Here is a 20,285-nt window from a genome sequence, read left to right as displayed (position 1 = left end):
TCCATCCTATTAGTGTTGGTTCAATACACTACTGATCACAGCTCCAGTATATAAGGCAGGATTCAAACTCAGGACTTCCTGACTAGAGCCATGCCGAGAATGAAAAATAAATCTGCTGAGGTCTGTTTGGAGTGTCTTTCATCTGGAGAAAAACACAGACGACAAAAATACTCCATTATGCATTATACAAATTGCTTTGGAGTATGAACAACAGGAAGGTTGGTACTTGGTAATCTGGAAAGGATGTTCAATGGATATGGAGTCAGAAGAGATGTATTGGAGTCACTTAGTAAGTGGGTCAGCTAGGTGAGGCAGTGGTAGAGTGCCAGGTCTGGAGTCAGGAAGACTCATCTTTCCAAGTTCAAATCTGACCTCAAATACTTACTAGTTGGGTGACACTGGGCAAGTCCCTGCCTCCTGTTTCCTCAGTTTCCCTTTTTGTATAATGATTTGGAAAACAAATGGCTATTCCAGTATCTTTGCCAAGAAAACTCCAAATGGGTTCATGAAGAGTCAGACACAACTGAATAACAATAAAAGTAATTAAATAACTGGCAAAATCACAAATTTCCCTGAACTGCAGAGGTGATAGCTTCCTCATTTGCATGATATAGGTAATATTTACATAACATATCTTACGGGACAGTGGTAAGGGATGAGCTTTCTCAATCTGAAAACCTTACTTCCATGAATGTGAGCTATTTATAATTATATTATTTTCTTTCAAAGTATCCCATTAAACACACACAAAATGCCCCAAAGTACCAGTCACTCTAACTTCCATCAAGCTTTAGAGTAAAGTTAAAATTTGGAGCAGAATTAAGGATGGCTCTTAGAACTACTCCCACTTCTCTATCTTATTGATCTAAGAATACTGGGGAAGTATTGGTGATGACCAGGTAAAGGCTGCTCCACTTTAGGGAATTTTCACAGGCCAGCTAGAGAGTATCTCAACTTTTGCATTATTCAGTTGAATGTGAATGGTGGTGATTAGGTTATGGAACTGCCTATATCATAGGTATCTTAAAAGCAAGGTGACAATTTGAAGTCAGAAGTTTGGGGTTCAAATCTAATTCTGTACTTACTTGTTGGGTTAGCCTTCTCTGAAACCTTGGCTCCAGACATTCTGGGCATTGTGGTATACGAATAAGGCAGTGATATGGAATCTGAAGATATAGACTCATATAATGATCTGCTACTTATCTGTGAGAGACTTTGGGCAAGTCATTTGCCTTTCTGGGGTTCAGTTTATTCATTTATATTAGGAGTTTGGGATAGTTTAATGTATTTCCAACTGGAAATCATAAAATCTTAGGATCTTTGAGGTCTCTTCAAACTTTGAGATACCTCAAAAGATGAGAAAATGGAGTTATCCATAAGGCAGACTGATTGGAATGACCAATAAATTTTATTCAAAATGACCCACTCCTTCCTCTATGAAGGTCACTCACTATCAAGGAGGATTATTCCCTTGTCTCTCTCCCTTCTTCCTTAGCAGGGGAACAGATGAGCTTTTGGAGTATTTACTTTCACATAAACATAGACAGCATTTTCAGAAAAATACCTGCACCATTTTCTCCCTGCCTTGAATTTTAAAGGATCAGATTGTGTCATATGAAATTGAAATTAGGGTAATTCTCTATGGATTACTATTGGTTCCAATCCAGGCTCCTGAAGTCCAGATAACATTATCAGGAAATCTCAATGGCAATGCCAGGAAAACTTAAGACCTTCAGTTTAGGATTTAATGACTTGTTAGAACCATACCTGTTTCAGAAAGAAACTCTCCACTTTAAGTAATGAAAGATTAGCTGAAGCTTTCCAAAAGGGGGGAAAAATAAATGCCCTTACAAAAAGAAATCCCCAGTGAATTAGTACTGTAATCTTTCCTCTCTGTCTAATCAATCTCTTCCTTCTTTCACACTCCAAACAGGGGCTTCCTCCAGGGGTGGATGTTCTATATTAGACACAGAGAAATTCATTATCTCATCTGGCTGGTACCACTGTTTCCAATAAAGTGTAATTATGCTGTTATTGAGTTCTTTCTCTCTTTCTCAAAGCCAAGTTGTAAACTTTTAGGTTGGTAAGCAGTTACTTTGTAGTCAGTCTTCATTAAGTGGAATGGTCTTAAAACACTCTCAATTCAATCATCTGGGTTCCCATTAAGTTTTTAAAAATCTGTATCAATGTAAGAAAAATTGGGTGATTCTGAGACATACACGTAATAAAGCTAAAATTAAATGTGTTTGTTTTTGGCATATTCAGCAAGGTCTCTGTTGGATTGGGTTGCCCTATCACCAAGTGCTGAGAATTTTTAACACCTGTCACTACTGGAAAATTGTGTTTTTACATCTGCTACTGGTCAGTACTTATGGCTAGGGGTATGGGGTCACGATGGATGCCAACAAGAAAATGTAAATAGAAAATGGATAAAAGCATGTTTCGAAAAAAAATGAAAATCTGATATAAAAACGTTAAAAAATGCTCTGGTACTAGCAGTGAACCTTTTGTGTTTAAAATCTTCCTCTTTTCGGGGGGGGGGGGAATCCAAATCCAATTAAGTGTTCTGCAGATTCTATTTAGACTTTTTCTTCTCTTCACCTTGGATTTTGACTACATTAAATATCCCCTTATCACTAAAATCATCTTTGGGGAACCAGTTACCCCAGCTCTCATCATCTGGTTCTTCAGTGTTATAAGGAAAGGTGGGTGGGTTTCCTCTCAGTGATCCAGCCAATTTCCTAAGCAATTAACTGCTGTTTATATTCCAAGCTTGCACTTGGGTTGGAATTGTCAGACTCCATATTACCTGACTCTTGCCTAAGATGTATCCCCAGTCAGTTCAGCCTACTGTATCTTCCATCTATTTAAATTTCCAATCTGTTCTCTTCTCAGGGGATCACACCGTACTTGGCAAAGGTACAGCTTCGGAGTTCTGCAAATTATACTCATCTATACAAATATATAGTTTGGAAATGGCAAGCTTTGCAAATTGCATTACCAAATTCAGTTCCCAATTTGTGATGCCCTAAAAAGACGAAGCAAGTACTGCTCCCTTGGAAACTTTCGGTCTGTTTTTCTAAAATGTCATTGGGCAGTAGAAGCACTCAGTTTGGGTGTAATACCCAGATTGGGGAGGTCATGGAAAAAAAAGACACACTCATTTTTTTCATCACCTTAAACTGAGATGGAAAAGAACCTAGTTGTGAGAAGTGGTTTTCCAAGCTGTCACTCCTGGGTGTGGACATGCAGGAATACAAACAGTCTGTTGTGCAGAATATGATTGTATAGTACACCAGAAACTAAATTTGGGATGGTTGCTACTTAGTCACCGGCTTTCTTCTTCTTTTTAAAAAACTCAGAGCACAGAGCTCACAGTAAAATATTCCTGACTGGAATGAATTTGTTCCATTCATCTCATTCTTTTTATTCCTCAATGAAAAAGGTGTACTTTTATTGTCTGTCTCTGAGATATCCAATGTTTGTTTATAGTGTCCTAAAGGATTCTTTTAGGATCAGAGTACCCTCAGAAACTATAGACTTCAGCTCTCTTATTTCACAGTTGATGAAATAAGCCTAGGGAAATTAAGGGGACAATGGTGCAAGGGGACAAGTAATTAAGAATCCTTAATAGTATTTGAACCCATGTCCTTTGAGACCAGAACAGTGAGTCCGGGAGAACCCTTAAAACATCATGCTTTGAATGCAACCTTTTGTTTCAGTGTGAAGCCATTGCAGCTGCCCATGGTGGCTTTCACCAGTCTTAAACAGGATGTATCTGAATGTACACTCTTCTTGCACACACCCTCCCCACCCCCAGCCAAAGACATAGAAGACTTTTGAAGCTAAGTAATTCTTTAAAATTTGTTTGGATTGCCTATGTATGTTTGTATTGGGTTTTATTTTTCTTTTGTTCTCAATGAGGTGGGGAGATAGGATAAAGTGGCAGGTAAGAAAGAAGATTTTGGTTGATTAAATAAAATATTTAGAATTTTTTAAAGTAACCTACTCAGATAAGTTATTAGAGAAACTTCACATCTATTGATCTTTTCAAGTATAAATCTAAACACTCAAATACGAAGCCAGAAAATATTATCTTTGATAGTGTGCATGGGTTGTCCACATGTGAATAAGAGACTCTCTGTCCCTCATCAGAGCATCTATCTAGGACAAATGATCAATGTTACCAATTTCTCAGGTTTCTAAATAATAAAGAATCATCATTAAAGGTTAAAGCCAGTTTTCCTTAGCAAATAAGAAGAGTCTTGGATTCTTACTGTACTCAATCCTCTTTAGAATCATTAATTCACACACTATTTTGCACAAGGTTGAGCCCTGCCTCAACCCCACTCCCTTTAGTCAAAGGCAATTTTCCCATCTTGGGTTTCTGAATTAGAAAAGCAAAAATGGAAAGATCACAGGTTCCTTGGATTCACTGCTAGAAGGGAAGGAACCTGTTACTAAGTGATTTATAAATGTCATCTTCTTTAATCCTCACCTAAACTCTGAGAGGTCGGTGCTGTTATTACCCACATTGTATAATTAAGGAAACTGAAGTAAACAGTTATAACCGATTCAAAGTCACACATCTAGTAAAATTGTTGAGGCCAAATTTGACCTCAGGTCTTCCTGAGCCTTGGAGCTCCATCCCTTGAACCACCCAACTAGCTAGAATAGAAAATTGAAGACTACTTTATCCAACTTCCTCATTTTATAGATGAGAATTTCATATCTATAACAGTTTGCTCAAGGTTACAGAGTAAAAATAGTGGAGGGTTAATCTGAGCCTTGAACTTTTAACTTAAAATCTAGGGTTCTTTCCTCTATTTCTACATGAATGGTTCCTGGATCCTTTTGCCCTTCTAATCCCATCCCTTCCTTCTTTGTTCCTCCAAATCCTCATCATCCTTCTTAAGTTGGCCCCCATTAGACTTTCCATCACCATTCTAAATGCCCTTCTCTAGACTCATTGAATACTTCCTGTCAGCACCTCAGAGCATCCTCTCAGTGTTCTCTAGGTCTATACTGCTTTCTAATTATTTCTTGTACTAGTTATACCTGCCCTTCTGGAGCCTGGGGGCAGGATCAGACTATGTGACTATGTTTTATATTTCTTTTATGCTTCCTCACAGCATCCATAAAAAATTATTGAATCATTGTTCTGTAGGAAGAATCTTAAAAGATTTGCTGGAACACCATGACCTGGTCCACTGGAGTAGGCTGCATTTTGATGAGAGAGATGCATAGCAGGAAAACTAATAGCAACATTCTACTGAGCCATTAGCACCAAGGGCCTGGCCTCCTCCCCATCTAAAGTGAACTCCCATTGAGCATGCATTTTCATGAAGAATTTGAGTCAGAATTCTAGTAATGAGTCAAGTTGCCTTCAGAGTGGTGTTTGCAAGGGGGGATGGAGAAGAATTAGCTTCACACACCATTGCTTCTTCTGTGTGCTTCCTGTTTGGAAAAATGCTTACGACTAATCAAGATGGTGAACACAAAGGATTTGCTAAAGTTGGAAATATAATTTTTTACCATCCTTCCTCCGGATGAAATAAAAGAAGAGAAAAGAAAAATGCCAGTTGACCAGGACTAGGCTTATATCTGGGTGGTATAAACTGGTAAAAAAAAATAAAGAAAAAAAAGAAAGGAGACACTCAATACCTTTAAGCTTTTCAGCCAATAAAGTGGCTTCATGTTCAGAATAATGCATTATTGCTGGAGGGGAGGGAGGACGAAGCCTGTCTTCTTCTAGTTTGCGTCTGTGCCTTTCTTCCCTGGCCAGCATCCTCTGTTTGCATTCCCATTCATAAAAGTCATCCCTGGCCTGAGCAAAATCCACATGAAGGCGACCAGAGTCCTTTTTATCTGTGCTGGAGCCTAATCTCATGCGATAACCTAGAACCAATGAACAGACATGTTAGAGAACAAACAAAACTCTCTACTGATTAGAAAAGACCTTATTTCTAAGGCCTTAGAGCACAGAACCATTGCTACATGGGTGGGGAACCATTATCATGCTCCCCACTTCTAGAAGGAGAGACCAAGGCATTGTCAATCAACAACACTGCAGAGTTGGAACAGCATCGGAGGCAGAAAGAATTGTCAGAGGTCACATAGAGCAGCTTCTTACTTCCAAGGAGAAGTTTACCTAAACCACTGCCTATTCTATTTTTAACTATCTACCATGATGGAAATTCCATGGTATGTGAACCTCTGAGCCATAACTTCATTGCCCTAGAATATGTGCTGTCTTGCTTCAATTATCTCTCTGCTATTTCAAAAGCCACAATTACAAAAGCACTTAGACAATGTTGTTTTATTTCCACTTATCATCTAGGGATGCTCAGGAAAAAAAATATTTTACCTTCAACCAGGAGGTCTAACAAAAAGCTATCCTAAAAGGCCCCACAATGGATCATCTGGCATGAAACTCAGTATAAATAGCTCCTGCAACTCTTTGAAGTCCACAGGAGTTCTGTGCTTGGATCAGCTCTGCAGAGCAGAGTTAGATCAGAAATGGGCCTGGAAATCTTTAGAGGATTTACTGTGAGTTACCCAGTTTACAAGGATTAGAGCATGAACTTGATCTCAGAAATCAACACAAATAGGTCTGAAATCAACCAGGCAACTTGACTTCAAATGCAGAAGGGAAACTCAATTTTGGGATCCCTGGACTTCCTCAAACCAAATACTGAGGTCCCCACTGAATGAAGTCAACTGGGTCCCAGCAGTGAAGTGAGAGAGAGGCGTTCTTATAATGTGGGAGGCAGGGAAGGAAAAGTCTGGGGGGCTGCAAATGAGCTGTACTTTAAAAAAGGTGAGGTTACTCAGTACAAATATTAAAAGCTTGGGAATTCAAACTCAGTTGGAAATCCCAGGTAAGATTCATCCCCAAATGGGGCATTTCATGAACCTTTCCAAAGTCATAAATGTCTTAAACAACTTGCACCTCACACACTGAATTCTTCCCCCAAATTAAACTTTTCTTGCCTCAGTGTCAATTACTGCATAAGAAAAAGGGAGAGAAAAAAGGCAACATTTAAAAAAAAAGTGATTCTCCCATCTGGGTTACAAAAATTTTAAATGTAATATTAAAGTAAAAATGTTTCTCACTGCTGTAGATAACTTGAGTCTTAAAAAAAAAGTAATTAGGAAGAATGTCAGCCATTTAAATCACCTCCCACACCACACTTAGCAGCTGAGCACAGTCCAGAATCCCTAAGAGCAGTCCAGCTGTCCAATCTAGATTACTAGCCAAAAATCTTCCCCTGTGCCCATGTTCAGAAGATTGTTTTGCAAATATCTCTGGTTCACAAAACAGGGCTCCCTTTCACCCAAACGTCATCAGAAGCCTTAAAGGGCCCCTGTTGATATTGAAACTAATATTAGGTTGGCCTTCAGCTATGAAATGTTCCCAAACTGAGGTTGGGTTGAACTTTGTAGAGCCTACCATGTATAATTTGTCACCCTTTCCCTCCCCATCTCCCCAATTTGGCTCTTTGATCTTCCCAAGGCTTCTCCTTTGTTTAAACAAGAGATTAGCCAGACTTCTGCTCACTCTTTCTTTAGAAGACAGAAAATCAGAAAGAAAATGGGTACCATAGTCAGTCAGTTGGGAGTTAGGTAGCAACAGAAGTGGATCTTATCAAAAATGAGAAATATCCAGGTTGGGGGCAGGGGGAAGAAATCTCTGTCAGGTAAATAAATTTGATACTAAGTTATCTTCATTTATATATTTTTTTAGTTTTATAATTGATTCAAAATTGGGATCCAGAAAGGAGTCTCCTAAATTCCTTAGTCAAACTGAAATCCCTTAGTCAAACCAATGGACTCTACAAAAGAGTCCATTGAGGAGCAGAGATATTTTTATTTTTATTTTAAGCAACGGGATTAAGTGATTTGCCCAAGGTCATACAGCTAGGCATTATATGCCTGAGGCTGGATTTGAAGACAGGTCCTCCTGACTCCAGGGCCAGTGCTTTATCTACTATGCCACTTAGCTGCCCTGAGTGGCAGAGATGTTAAATAACATGTTCAAGGTCACATGCCCTGCTGGCAGTGGAGCAACAATTTCTTTACATAAATCAGATAAACTAAATCTTTGTGAAATTAAAGGATGAGAATGAAAAATTTGCTAGTCAAATGAACTTGTTATTTTAAAAGTATTATCATTTAAACCTCCATATGACCATAGTAAGTGAATGAGAGAGGTTACTTCATGTTTTAAAAATTCAATAAATGTAGATTATTTACCTTTTATGTCTCTGGTACAGTGCTCTCCACAATTTGGAATGACTTCAGATTCTTTCCCACCCATCCTTTTTAAGGACCGATTGGAATAAGTATGCCTCAGACTTGTTTTATATCTTTATTTAGCATAGGATAGTCTCTGCAGTGTTGGAATCAACTCAAGGCTCTGGGTTGGCGATGAAATTTCATGACCATTAGGGGCTGCCTGCAGAAATTAGCTGAAATCTGGCAATGACGTCTAGTTGCTTCTCAGCTAGTTTTTCCCTCTTTCCCCATTAACTTCAAATCAGTTGATCCACCTTCAGTTTTGATGGGATAGGGAGGGTCACTGCCTAGAGGATCTAGTCTTTCCTTAACTTGGGGAGGAGGAGAAAGGAAATAAATGGAAGGAGGAGAAGGGGAAGCATATGTTTATATATGGGCAGAATACCAAAATCAACAAAACAGAGAAACAAGATGAAAAATTTTTGAGTGTTAAAAGAAAGAGATAAAAAGATAAGAAGGAATGTGCAGCACTATTATTTGAAAAAATTGTGATATTTTGAAGACATTATCCATAACAATGGCATCAGTTTTTGATTTGATAACAGTTTTGTTGTTAACCTCTATTTACAAAACCCCCAAAACTCAATACATAGGACCACATTAGATCTCATTGCAAAATCTTCAAAAGTCTGCAAAAATTGATACCAAAGAGCCAGAGATCAATAGACTTGGCCAACTAAATTACAAGCACCACCTAATGGACAGATTATAACTTCAAAACTGGGAATGAATTTAAAGATCACATATTCCAATCCTTTATTATTCAGTTATAAAAACTGAAAATAAGAGACATTAAATTTCTCCAGTCTCCAAAAATAGTATTTAGTAGAAATAATAAATATTATATTTAAAGGTTTTGCAGAGTGATTTATAAATATATCATTTGATACAACAATTTTGGGAGCTATAATTAATCTCCATTTGAGCGATGAGGAAACTGAGGTAGATAATGGTTAAAAGACTGTTGTAGGGTCACATGGCTAGTGAATATCTGAGATGGGATTTGACCTTGGGTCTTTGTGATTCCAAATTCAACATTATACTGACTATACAAAACTCATCTCAATAATATTAGATTTGACCCTAAAGTTCATGAAATATTTTTTATGATTAAATTACTCTAATTTTGGTATCTTGGCATCCTAAAGAGTAAATCTACTTCTTAAAAGGTGAACAGTTTATGGTAAAAGTATATTGCATTCCAGAGAACACTATACAATAACAGTAACAAAAACCAAAATACATCATAATGCTTTTCACCTATGGCCCATTAGACAAACATGAACCTGAAATGAGGAAGAATAAGACAGGGGCATGGATAAAACAAGGTGGCATATTGCATTAGGACTAAATTCACAGATTTCACATAGTGCTTTTTTGATAGACCCTTTTCACTTTTCCAAAATCGAAATGCTATTCTTGGTGCAGCAAAGCAAAGGGAATGATAAAATATTAACATAACAAAGGACATGTCCCCAACTTTCCCTTACCCTCCCCAAATCACATATAGAATGCAGAGTACCAGAAAGGTAAATGGCTTTATCAACCATGAACTCCTCTGCAAAACGAATATGACAGAAGTTCTTCTTGCTTTTCCGAATGGCTGTGATATCGCCACACTGCTCAAAGACTTCCTGAATAATTTCCTCCGTAGCATTTTCGGGTAATCCTCCCACAAATACAGTCTTGCACCCAGGAGGTCTCTCTCTTGTGGAAGGTGGTGGAAGATCTAATCAAAACAAAGCACAAATATTTTGCCATTTATTTATTTGTTTGTTTGTTTGTTTATTTATTTGCATTTCCTTTGGCAGTTTAAGTGGGCTAAAAGTTAGAACTTCTTAAGACCAAAAGGATTTCATAGTTTTATATCCATTTATATTTATCTTGGATTATATCATTTTTAAGCTCTTCTATCTTTCTCTCAAGTTTTTACTGTCTGTGTTCATTCTTACATGTAGAATGGCCATGTTCATCCGTGAGCAAAGATAAAGCAAATGTTAGCATAATTTCATTTCTCTTTCATAATACAGAAGCCCCGGCAAACAGGGAAGGGGAAAACAGAGAAGTACAAAACATGATGAAATGACAACATGATGAAAAACCTCTGCTGGTTATCTACTTTGTCTTGTTGCCAGATAATAGAACAGAAAACTAGAACACAGAAAACATAACCTAAGAGCTTGCAGAATGCTTACTTGGCTGTGAAACACCAGAGCCTGAAGAAACCATTTTTTTTATTATTTACATTTAAATGAGCAAACTATTAAACTTGGGGTAAGCTGTGTAAAAGATAAAGCACACAGTCATAACATTTTACCTAGTTTATATGCAGATTACTGAAGCAATCCTCTGAAAAGACCAGTTCAAAAAATTGATTAATATGAATTAAAAAAAATCCAAGCCAACAAACAGGAATGGCTATTCAAGTTCATAAACATGGTGTCTTAACTTATATTTTTAAAAATTGTGAGCCATTTGGTTTATCTAATATTTGTGGCCTTCAACTAAATACAATTTGGTCCAGAAAAGTGGGCTAAGAATCTGCTGTTAATTCCTTTTTCCATCTAGTAAAATACATTTTGGAGTTTTTCTATCTACTTGTGAAGATGGATGGAAGGGCTCATGTTGCATACACATTGTTTTGTACTCAATGCTAGCCCTCTAGTCTGGATGTATGGATGAAAAGATTTTTAACTGGGGCTGCCTATTCCCCAAAATTACTATATCAGCAACACTGCTGGATCAAATCAACTATTTGATTTAGAAAGTTATTCCATACCATATGTTTCTTCTCATATGGAGACCCAGGATCTCCCAGAGCTTACAGCTATATTACATAGAACTCAAAAGGAGAATACCCATGTCATTACCTGGAAACATAGACAAAGTTATTTTTAAATTTATTTATTTATTTAATTTGGAAGCCATTAGCAAATATTTCTTCACTAGTAGCACTTACTTGGGTTTGGAGGAAAGAGTGTACAACTTTTACAGTGAATTATTTCTTTGATGACAGACATGTCCGTGGGTGGTGGTGGTGGTACTAACCCCATGCCTGGTATCATTGGGTTAATTGGAGTGATTCCAGTCATCATGTTGAGACTGGGGTCAAAGCCTGGGACGCAGATTGAATCTGTAGAGATACAATTCAAATCTTGGGTTAGGAAACTCAAATGAATTTTGGTAGTATTTTGATAACAAAAGAAAAAGAATTTTCTTTTTCAGATAGGAACTCATCTTGGTGTAAAGTTACTGCAAACTACCCCAGAGGGATGGTATTAGAAAAAACTTACCACCTCTCACCTCGATGGCACATTCATGGAGAATAGTGAATCTCAAATTATATATAAAGGAAATGTTAAATCATTCAAACATTATTAATAAGGCCAAGGAGAATACTACCCATTAAAGTGAAATCCCATGCACCATGAAGTCTGGCTCTTATATAGAATGCAATTTTCTATTTTAGAAGATCAGCATGCTACGTATATTGTGTTGTGACTCAGAATCTGAGAAGAATATCTTTTAGTACTGAAGGGCCCTCTAAAATCTACTTGTCAGCCTGGTTCTTTCAAGGTAGGCTTCTTTTTTCAAATGCCCTTGATTTTGGAGGAGTTTGCTCTGTGATCACCTGCTTTATGATCACATCATCAAGGAGTGCCAAATCCTTTTACCTTGGAAACAAGTAGTTTCAGCCCCTGTAGCTCACAGCACTCCATGGCTCTCATGCATCAATTTTAGACAAAATTATATGCCCCCCTCATTTATTTCCTCCTCACTTATTCTTCAAATTCAGCAATTTAGTTTCTGGCACTTCCACTTATTGCTACTGTTCAAAGTTACCAAGGCTTTTAAAAATGCAAACCCAATGTCTTATTTTGTTATGTTTTGTTTTTCACTTCATAGCCCCCTTGTCATTTCAATAGCACAGTTCTATGGACCACTCAACTATAGGATATGCCCTCGGTTTCTCTGAGCTGTATCTGGGTCTCCTCCTACCACTCAAGTCCATTATTCCTCTTTCCCTGGCTCATCTTCAAAGGTGATTACCCTCAAACATAAGTTGATCCTTTTTCCTGTCTGTACTTTCTCCTTTGATGAGTTCTCTTCCCATGGGATCAGTAATTATATCTATTCAGAGTTCATTTATTCACAGTTCAATCATTCCTCTCAGCTCCAGTCCTGCATCATCAATTACCTGTTGGATACCATCCTTTCCATATCACAAACTCAACATGTCTCAAAGTAAATTCATTATCATCCTCTCTAAAACTGATATTATTTCCCCACCTCAATTATTTATTTACTGGTACACGTTCACACAGACTTAAAATCTTGGCATGATCTTTGATTCTTCCATACTTCTCAACATTTTCATCAGTTGCCAGATTCTTTCAACTGTACATCTTGAATCCATCCTCTTTCTCCAATCAGAATCCCATTATCTGACTCTCATCACCCCTTACTTGGACCAACCTGTCTCAATTAACCTTAACTATCCCTCTTCTCTAATCCATAATTGACCCAGTTGCCAGTCACCTTCCTATTGCCCAGACTATCTCACTGCCCATTCAACAATATTAAGTGAATCCCTATAACCTAGAGGATACAATGCACACTAGGTAGCCTGGTACTTAAGACCTTCCATCATCTGATCCAATTTATCTTTCCAACGTAGATTCATAAGACTTTTTTTCCCCTTTATTCTACTTCTTGGCTGCTAATATCTTTCTCCTGATCCCTAGCCCAGCTCAGGTGACAAGTCTGTCACAAACCTTCTCTGCATCATATTTCATCTTCCCCTCAGCTGAGGAAGATCTTTCTTTTGATTTCTCCCTCTCTCCTCAAATTTTTTACATTTTTCTTAGATCTTTCTATAATCACCCTTTATTTTATATTTTATAATTTACTGTTCCTTTTCTATAAGAACCTTGAAGGCAAGAACTTTTTTTTACTGCACACTGCTTTTTTTCTACCTCCTATCTTCCCTCCTCCCTCCCCTTGACAGTAAGAAACCAATATATGCTTTATATGAACAATTGTGTTCAATGTATATCCATATTAGTCATGTTATAAAAGAAGAATCAGAACAAAAGGGAAAGAACCCATAAGAAAGAAAAAATAACAAATTTTAAAAAGTGAAAATAAAAGATTTTGGTCTCCATTCAGACTCAAACATTCTTTCTCTGGATATTAGCATATTGCTTTCTAAATAGTAGGTTGTTCTTAAAAAACAATACTATAAGCAAATTAGAAGATCAAGGACTGGTTTACCTGTCAGATCTATGGAAAGGGAAGCAGTTTATGACTAAGGAAGAGATGGAGAACATCACTAAAAACAAACTAGATGATTTCGATTACTTTAAATTAAAAAGCTTTTACACAAACAAAACCACTGTAACCAAGATCAAAAGAAATGTAGTAAATTAGGAAACAATCTTTAAACTAATGTTTCTGACAAAGGACTAATTTCTAAAATATACAGGGGAACTGAGTCATATTTGAAAAAAAAAGCTATTCCCCAGTTGAGAAATGGTCAAAGGATATGCAAAAGCAATTTACAGATGAGGAGATCAAAGCAATCCATAGTCATATGAAAAATTGCTCTAAATCATTACTTATTAGAGAAATGCAACTAAAAGCTTCTCTGAGATACCACCTCACAACTCTTAGACTGGTCAATATGACCAGAAAGGATAATTATCATTGTTGGAAGGGATATGGGAAATCTGGGAGACTATTACATTGTTGGTGGAGCTGTGAACTCATCCAACCTTTCTGGAGAGAAATTTGGAACTACGCCCAAAGGGCAACAAAAATGTGCATACCCTTGGATCCAGTAATACCACTACTGGTCTATATCCTGAAGAGATGATGAAAAAGGGTAAAAACATCACTTATACAAAAATATTCATAGCAGCCCTGTTTGTGGTGGCAAAGAATTGGAAATCAAGTAAATGTCCTTCAATTGGGGATGGCTTAACAAACTGTGGTATATGTATGTCATGGAACACTATTGTTCTATTAGAAACCAGGAGGGATGGGAATTCAGGGAAGCCTGGAGGAGGGATCTTCATGAACTGATGCTGAGTGAGATGAACAGAACCAGAAAAACACTGTATACCCTAACAGCAACATGGGGGTGATGATCAACCTTGATGGACTCACTCATTTCATCAGTGCAACAATCAGGGACAATTTGGGGCTGTTGGCATGGAAAATACCATCTGTATCCAGAGAAAGAACTGGAGTTTGAAGAAAGACCAAGGACTATTACCTTAAATTTAGAAAAAAAAACTGATATCTTATTGTCTGATCTTGCTATCTCTTATACTTTATGTTTCTTCCTTAAGGATATGATTTCTCTCTCATCACATTCAATTTAGATGAATGTACAACATGGAAACAATGTAAAGACTGACAAATTGCCTTCTGTGGGGGGTAGGGGAGTAAGATTAGGAGGAAAATTGTAAAACTCAAAATAAAATCTTGAAAAAAAGTGAATAGTAGGTTGTTAATAAGTATTTGTTATGGACTCTACTATAGGTCCAGCATTGAAAAGCAGCAGCAAGGAAGCAATAAGCTTGAAAGAGAAACAATCAAGACGCAGCCAACACTTCAAGATGCTATTAAGCTGAGAATTCTGAGAGAGAAAGGAAGATGCAGGGAAGACATGGTCATCATGGGCCCTCATGTATTAATTGTATGTTTAGGAGTAGAATCATAGAGTGCTCTCCCTTATGGTCAGTGACATAATTATGTTAATCAACAAATTTTATCCCTTTTACACAGAGACTGGAAGAACACCTATTAGTAATTAGCAAAGACTTCATGATCATCAGGATACAACTGATTAGCAGTGAAGAGTGAAAAATATGGTTTTCATATGCCATATATTTGTCTCCAAACAAAATGTACAATGAAGATTAAATCAGGATAGTTGGAAAGTTCATGAAGAATAGTAAAATTGTTGCTCGGATCTTATTCCCTCTCCTCAAGGAGCAATAAAGGACTAAAAACTTAGGCTTCAGTTTTGGAACTGGAAAGGCCATTAGAGAACAGAGTCCAGTCTCTTCATTTTTCAGATGAGGCAACTGAGGCATAAAAAGATTCAATGACTTATTTGATCAAAGATTAAATGACTTAGTTGGAATAACAGAGCAGAGAAGTATCTGAGACAGAATTTTAATACAGGGTCTTCACGATTATAAGTCCTGTGAACAATAAAACATGACTACTGCACTATACAATCCAGGGGACTCCTGGGTGGCAACTAAGTAATGTGGTAGATTGAACTCTGGGTTTGGATTCAGGGGTACAAAATCAGCCTTAGGTTAAAATTCATTCTTAGACATTTACTGGATGAGTAAGTCATGAAAAGTCACTTAACCTCTGTCTGCCTCAGTTGCCTCAACAGTAAAATAGGGATGATAATAATAATAATATCCACTTGAAGGGTTGTTCTAAGGAATAAATGAGATATTTTTAAAGCTCTTGACTTAGTTTCTAACACACAGCAGACACTTTATACATGTTTGCTTGCTTCTTTCCTTACTGTCATCCAACAAATGAGGCTATTTGGTGGAGAAGGTGGGTTTCCATTGACCACTGGAGAAAGAGGAATAATTGCAAGTCAAGACATCAGCCACGATGACATTGGTCCTCTTTGAAAAGGAAAATAACAACAACTGCTGATACCATGGCTACATCTCACCAAGATGCCTAATTCTGTGGGAACCATTTCTCTATTAGCAAGCAGATGGAGCCTCTTGGGGAAGATCTTCCTTATTCATTAATGCAAGAAATGCCTTTACTCTAGGAGCAGGGGGAAGCACTTGGAGACCAGATGGTCTCCTTTCCTAAACCCCTTGAGTCCAATTGTTTATTGAACTGACTGATGCACAGAGCTTATATTACATGCACTTATTAGGATTTCAATTGATAAGTACAAGTAGCTTGTAGAGATTAACCAAGCAATAAAACAGTAGTTAGAAAATCATTTAAGAAACTAGATTTTGACAAGTCAAAGTAAATTCCAACAAGAATCATAACTAGGTCAGAGCGACTAAAACTTTGACCCAGGGCAATGACATGTTGGGTACTAGGAGGAAATTATTTTCTATGTGCAGTCACATAAAATTAAGGGGAGAGGAAGGGAGAGAGTTTTCAGATCTCAAGAAGATTTGCTCCTGAAATTAAGAAAGAAAAAAGGAAGATATGGGGGTCTGTTGGAGAAACAAATATGGCTCTGGTAAGTGGAGCAGCCAGGAGCTGTGATGATGGTCTGGGACCTGAGATAATTTTCTATATGAAAAGTGAGGGTACTTCATGGCCCAAGGCCCTCCAGGGATAAGGATAGAGATGCATCAGGAGGGATGAGTGCTTTCCTAAAGTAGAAAAGGAACCTATTAAATTTGTCTGGGTATCTGATTTCTGGTTACAGCTCTTTGGGGTGAGAAGGTAAAAGGATTGATGACCATGGCTCTGAGCATCAGCAAAAGAAACCAAGTATGATTCACCTAGAGAAAAACCAACTTAGTAGAGACAGCAATCTCAAAATATCTAAAGGGTGTTTATATAGAAGAGGAATTTGCTTCACCTCAGAGAGAATAAATAAGAACAATTTAGTAAAAGATTTAGGCCTGAAATATAAGGGAAAATTTATTTACAATTAGAGCTATCCAGAAATGAAATGCTTTCAGAGGTAGTGGGTTTTCTCAATGATTCTCTTCAAAGAGAGACTTGAAAACATGATAACCACCCATCAGTTATGGTTTAGCGAGAATTTTTGTTCAGATACAGGTTTGATTAGGAAATGTCTAAGATCCCTTCTAAACCTGATCTATGGTTTTGTGAATGCAAACAGCCATCATAAGAGAATGAAGTTCTGGGCAGACAGACTGAGTCAAAGAGTGAAGTCTACTGACACTCCCTGCATCTTGCTCCCTGTTCTGGAATTAATCTCTCTATGCCTGACCCTGAGAGACCTGTTATGGACAATGCCATTCACATCCAGACCAAAAAAAAAAAAAAATCACACAGAATCTGAATGACTATATCCTCTTCTTAAAAATTTCTTATTCTTTTTTCTTTCTATCTCATAGATTCTTTCTCTTCCCTTAGTCCTAATTCTTCATATATGAAATGACTGATATGCAAATATGTTAAACATAAATGTATATGTACAATGTTTACCAGATTGTTCACTTCTGAGTGGAGGGGGCTGGGAAGACAGAGTATAAGAAAACTGAAACTTATAAATATGCAAGTGGATGAATGTAGAGAAACTTTCATAATATGTAACTGTAGAAATAAAATAGAATATCAACCAAAAAAATCTCTGTCTGAATCTTTGCTACTGCAACTGTTTTCCAATTTCTATTACAAATTCATAGATTTTTGGTATTGCAAAGGAATCTTGATATTGATTGACCTGACCAAGCCTTTGGGTTTATGCTTACTTAGCCTACAATTGATACTTTATCATTCTTCCCCTGAAAACAACTGCCCTTCCCTAGGTCCAGCAATTGTCCTGATGACTAGTCTGTGTTGGCTCATTGGCTGAGCACATTTTTGGCATCCTTCAAATCTGAGATTCTCCGATTCTGGTTAGCTTCAGAAAAGATAACTTTTCATTGCTGGAATCATTATTCCACATATTTTTCTTCATAAAATGAAGAAAAGTCAGACTATCTCACTTAACTATTGGGTAAAGAAAAGGGACACAGAGAAGGTAATCACTATTAATGGGTAGACTAGATAAGGCAATTCAACCGAAATAAGAAATGATAGTTAAATAAAAGGAACATATTTCTGAAATGAGCTATTAATCATTAGTAAGAGTTCTCAAGGAGGACTAGAAGAGAATCACTTTACTTGGAGGTTCTCTTTATAAGGAAAGCAGATATTCAGCTTTGCAGTAGGCTAATCTTTCATGGACTAGCACAGGGAAAAACATAATTTATTTCACAAATACAAAGGGCACTGGAGGCTATTGCTGGAGGCTCTTTGCTCTTTGCCATATGTATGGACCTTTCTTTTCTCTCTTATCCCTTTTTTCTTCATTTTACCATCTAATTTCTTTCTTTCTTCAAGCTCTTTCTTTTTTTCTTCTATTTTTAACTCTCTCTTCTTGATGATGTCTTGGTCTACCAGTGGCATACAAACAATACCTCTGTTGGGGATACAGAACTAAAAATGCTAATGACCTCCCAGACCATTCACATAACATCAATAGTAATGTCAATGACTTGTCAAGTACAGAGTCTAAGAGGAAATGTGGGGATAATCAAGATATTGTTATTATGGTCTATGGAGACAATACATAAATGAATGGACAATAATCTAAATCAGAGAAAAATGTGATGAGACACAAAAGAAGACAAGGAAAAGATTTTGCAAATTGGGGTGGCCAGGGATCAGGAGAGGCTATTTGGGGATTGCATAAAGAAGGAGATCAGAAGACCTAAGAAGATACTCTGTGTTCTGATATGGAAAACCTGGTCTGAGTAGTTATCTCATGGGATGAGATTCTTCTGGTTCTTTTGATTATTCTGTTTATTCTATTAAGCTGAACCCTAATGGCTTTCAGTATGATTCTGACACTTGCCATCCTCCTCACCTACCTGCTTCCTCATATCCTCTAGCACCATTTGACTATGAAACACCACTCCTTACTACTCCTAGTACATACCCCATAGTGTGATGTGAAGTCATGAGGTTTTAAAAAGATATGAGTTTTGCTTTTTTTTTTTAGGTTTTTTGCAAGGCAAATGGGGTTAAGTGGCTTGCCCAAGGCTACACAGCTAGGTAATTATTAATTGTCTGAGACCGGATTTGAACCGAGGTACTCCTGACTCCAGGACCTGTGCTTTATCCACTGCGCCACCTGGCCGCCCCTAGACATGAGTTTTTACCTTAAAACCAGTCCACTGAGCAAACTTTCTTCCAATGATAGTAGACCTCAGTTTCACAATCATTCATTCTTTTAATGAATATTTACTAAGGACCTACTATGTGCTAGGCCTAGACATATAGATTTGGCAGATAGAGTTCAAATCTGGCATTTAACAGTTTTACTACCTGCAGCAGCTTAATGGGCCTCAAACTCTCTAAGACTATATTATAAATGAGTTGAAATCTCAGTCCTCACTAATGAAAGTACTCAGTCCTTACTAATGAAAGTACAAGTTTTAAAAAAATTGATATGTGTGCTAAATGTGGGAGAGGTAGAAAGAGAACTCATCCAGCTAACTGGCAAGAAAGATAAAAGTATTTATTAAGAGTTTATTATGTGTTGGGGCGGCCAGGTGGCACAGTGGATACAGCACCGGCCCTGGAGTCAGGAGTACCTGAGTTCAAATCCGGCCTCAGATGCTTAATAATTACCTAGCTGTGTGGCCTTGGGCAAACCACTTAAACCCATTGCCCTGCAAAAATAAAAAATAAAAAAAAGTTTATTATGTGTTAAGCATTGAATTAAAAAAAAAGTCTCTCTAGTTTCAAACTTGTAGATAAGACTAAAAGAACTCAATAATACAAAATTGAATATAAATGCAAACTGGAGCCAGGAACGGGATGTTATGAGAGTTCATTAGGAGAGAAAGCTCATTTCAAGTTGAGGGTAGGCTCCATGAAAGAAGTGACCCTTGATCTGGATCAGAACCTAATATTCTATTGATGCGGAAAATCTCCAAGATCCTGTTTCAACTAGAAAATTCTGTAACTCTGTGCTGATATAACTCAAGGTGTTTTTAAGAACTCCTGCTTGGGAATTCAATTGCCTTCAGATTCACTTTATGAGCCATATATGATGATGAGTCTCATTTTATAGTCACATCTCATTTTTTGCCTTCCAAACCACATATCTCAGCTTGATCATCCAGAGTATTCACCAGCTTTGACACTTGACGCCAAACAAATTTCAGCTGTTTCCAAAAAATCAAAACCTTTTTCAAAGAAGAAATGTTTCCCACCACTGGGAATAT

The 20,285-nt window shown here is 37.3% G+C and overlaps 1 protein-coding gene across 3 annotated transcripts in view; it reads right to left on the bottom strand.

The window, feature by feature from the left end:
* The window catches only part of ENOX1 (ecto-NOX disulfide-thiol exchanger 1), a 310,832-nt gene that overhangs the window by 184,066 nt on the left and 106,481 nt on the right, over nucleotides 1–20,285 (bottom strand). For all 3 annotated transcript variants that reach the window (XM_074191720.1, XM_074191718.1, XM_074191717.1), the window contains exons 4-6: nucleotides 11,258–11,431; nucleotides 9,821–10,027; nucleotides 5,665–5,898 (exon numbers count right to left, since the gene is read on the bottom strand). In XM_074191720.1, coding sequence (XP_074047821.1) covers nucleotides 5,665–5,898; nucleotides 9,821–10,027; nucleotides 11,258–11,431 — 615 coding nt within the window. The remainder of the gene's footprint in view (nucleotides 1–5,664; nucleotides 5,899–9,820; nucleotides 10,028–11,257; nucleotides 11,432–20,285) is intronic.

The sequence above is a fragment of the Macrotis lagotis genome, chromosome 6 (assembly GCF_037893015.1).
Source record: "Macrotis lagotis isolate mMagLag1 chromosome 6, bilby.v1.9.chrom.fasta, whole genome shotgun sequence".
Lineage (NCBI taxonomy): Eukaryota > Metazoa > Chordata > Mammalia > Peramelemorphia > Peramelidae > Macrotis > Macrotis lagotis.
The sequence above is the reverse complement of the archived record's forward strand: the minus strand, read 5'-3'. Positions and strand labels throughout refer to the sequence as shown.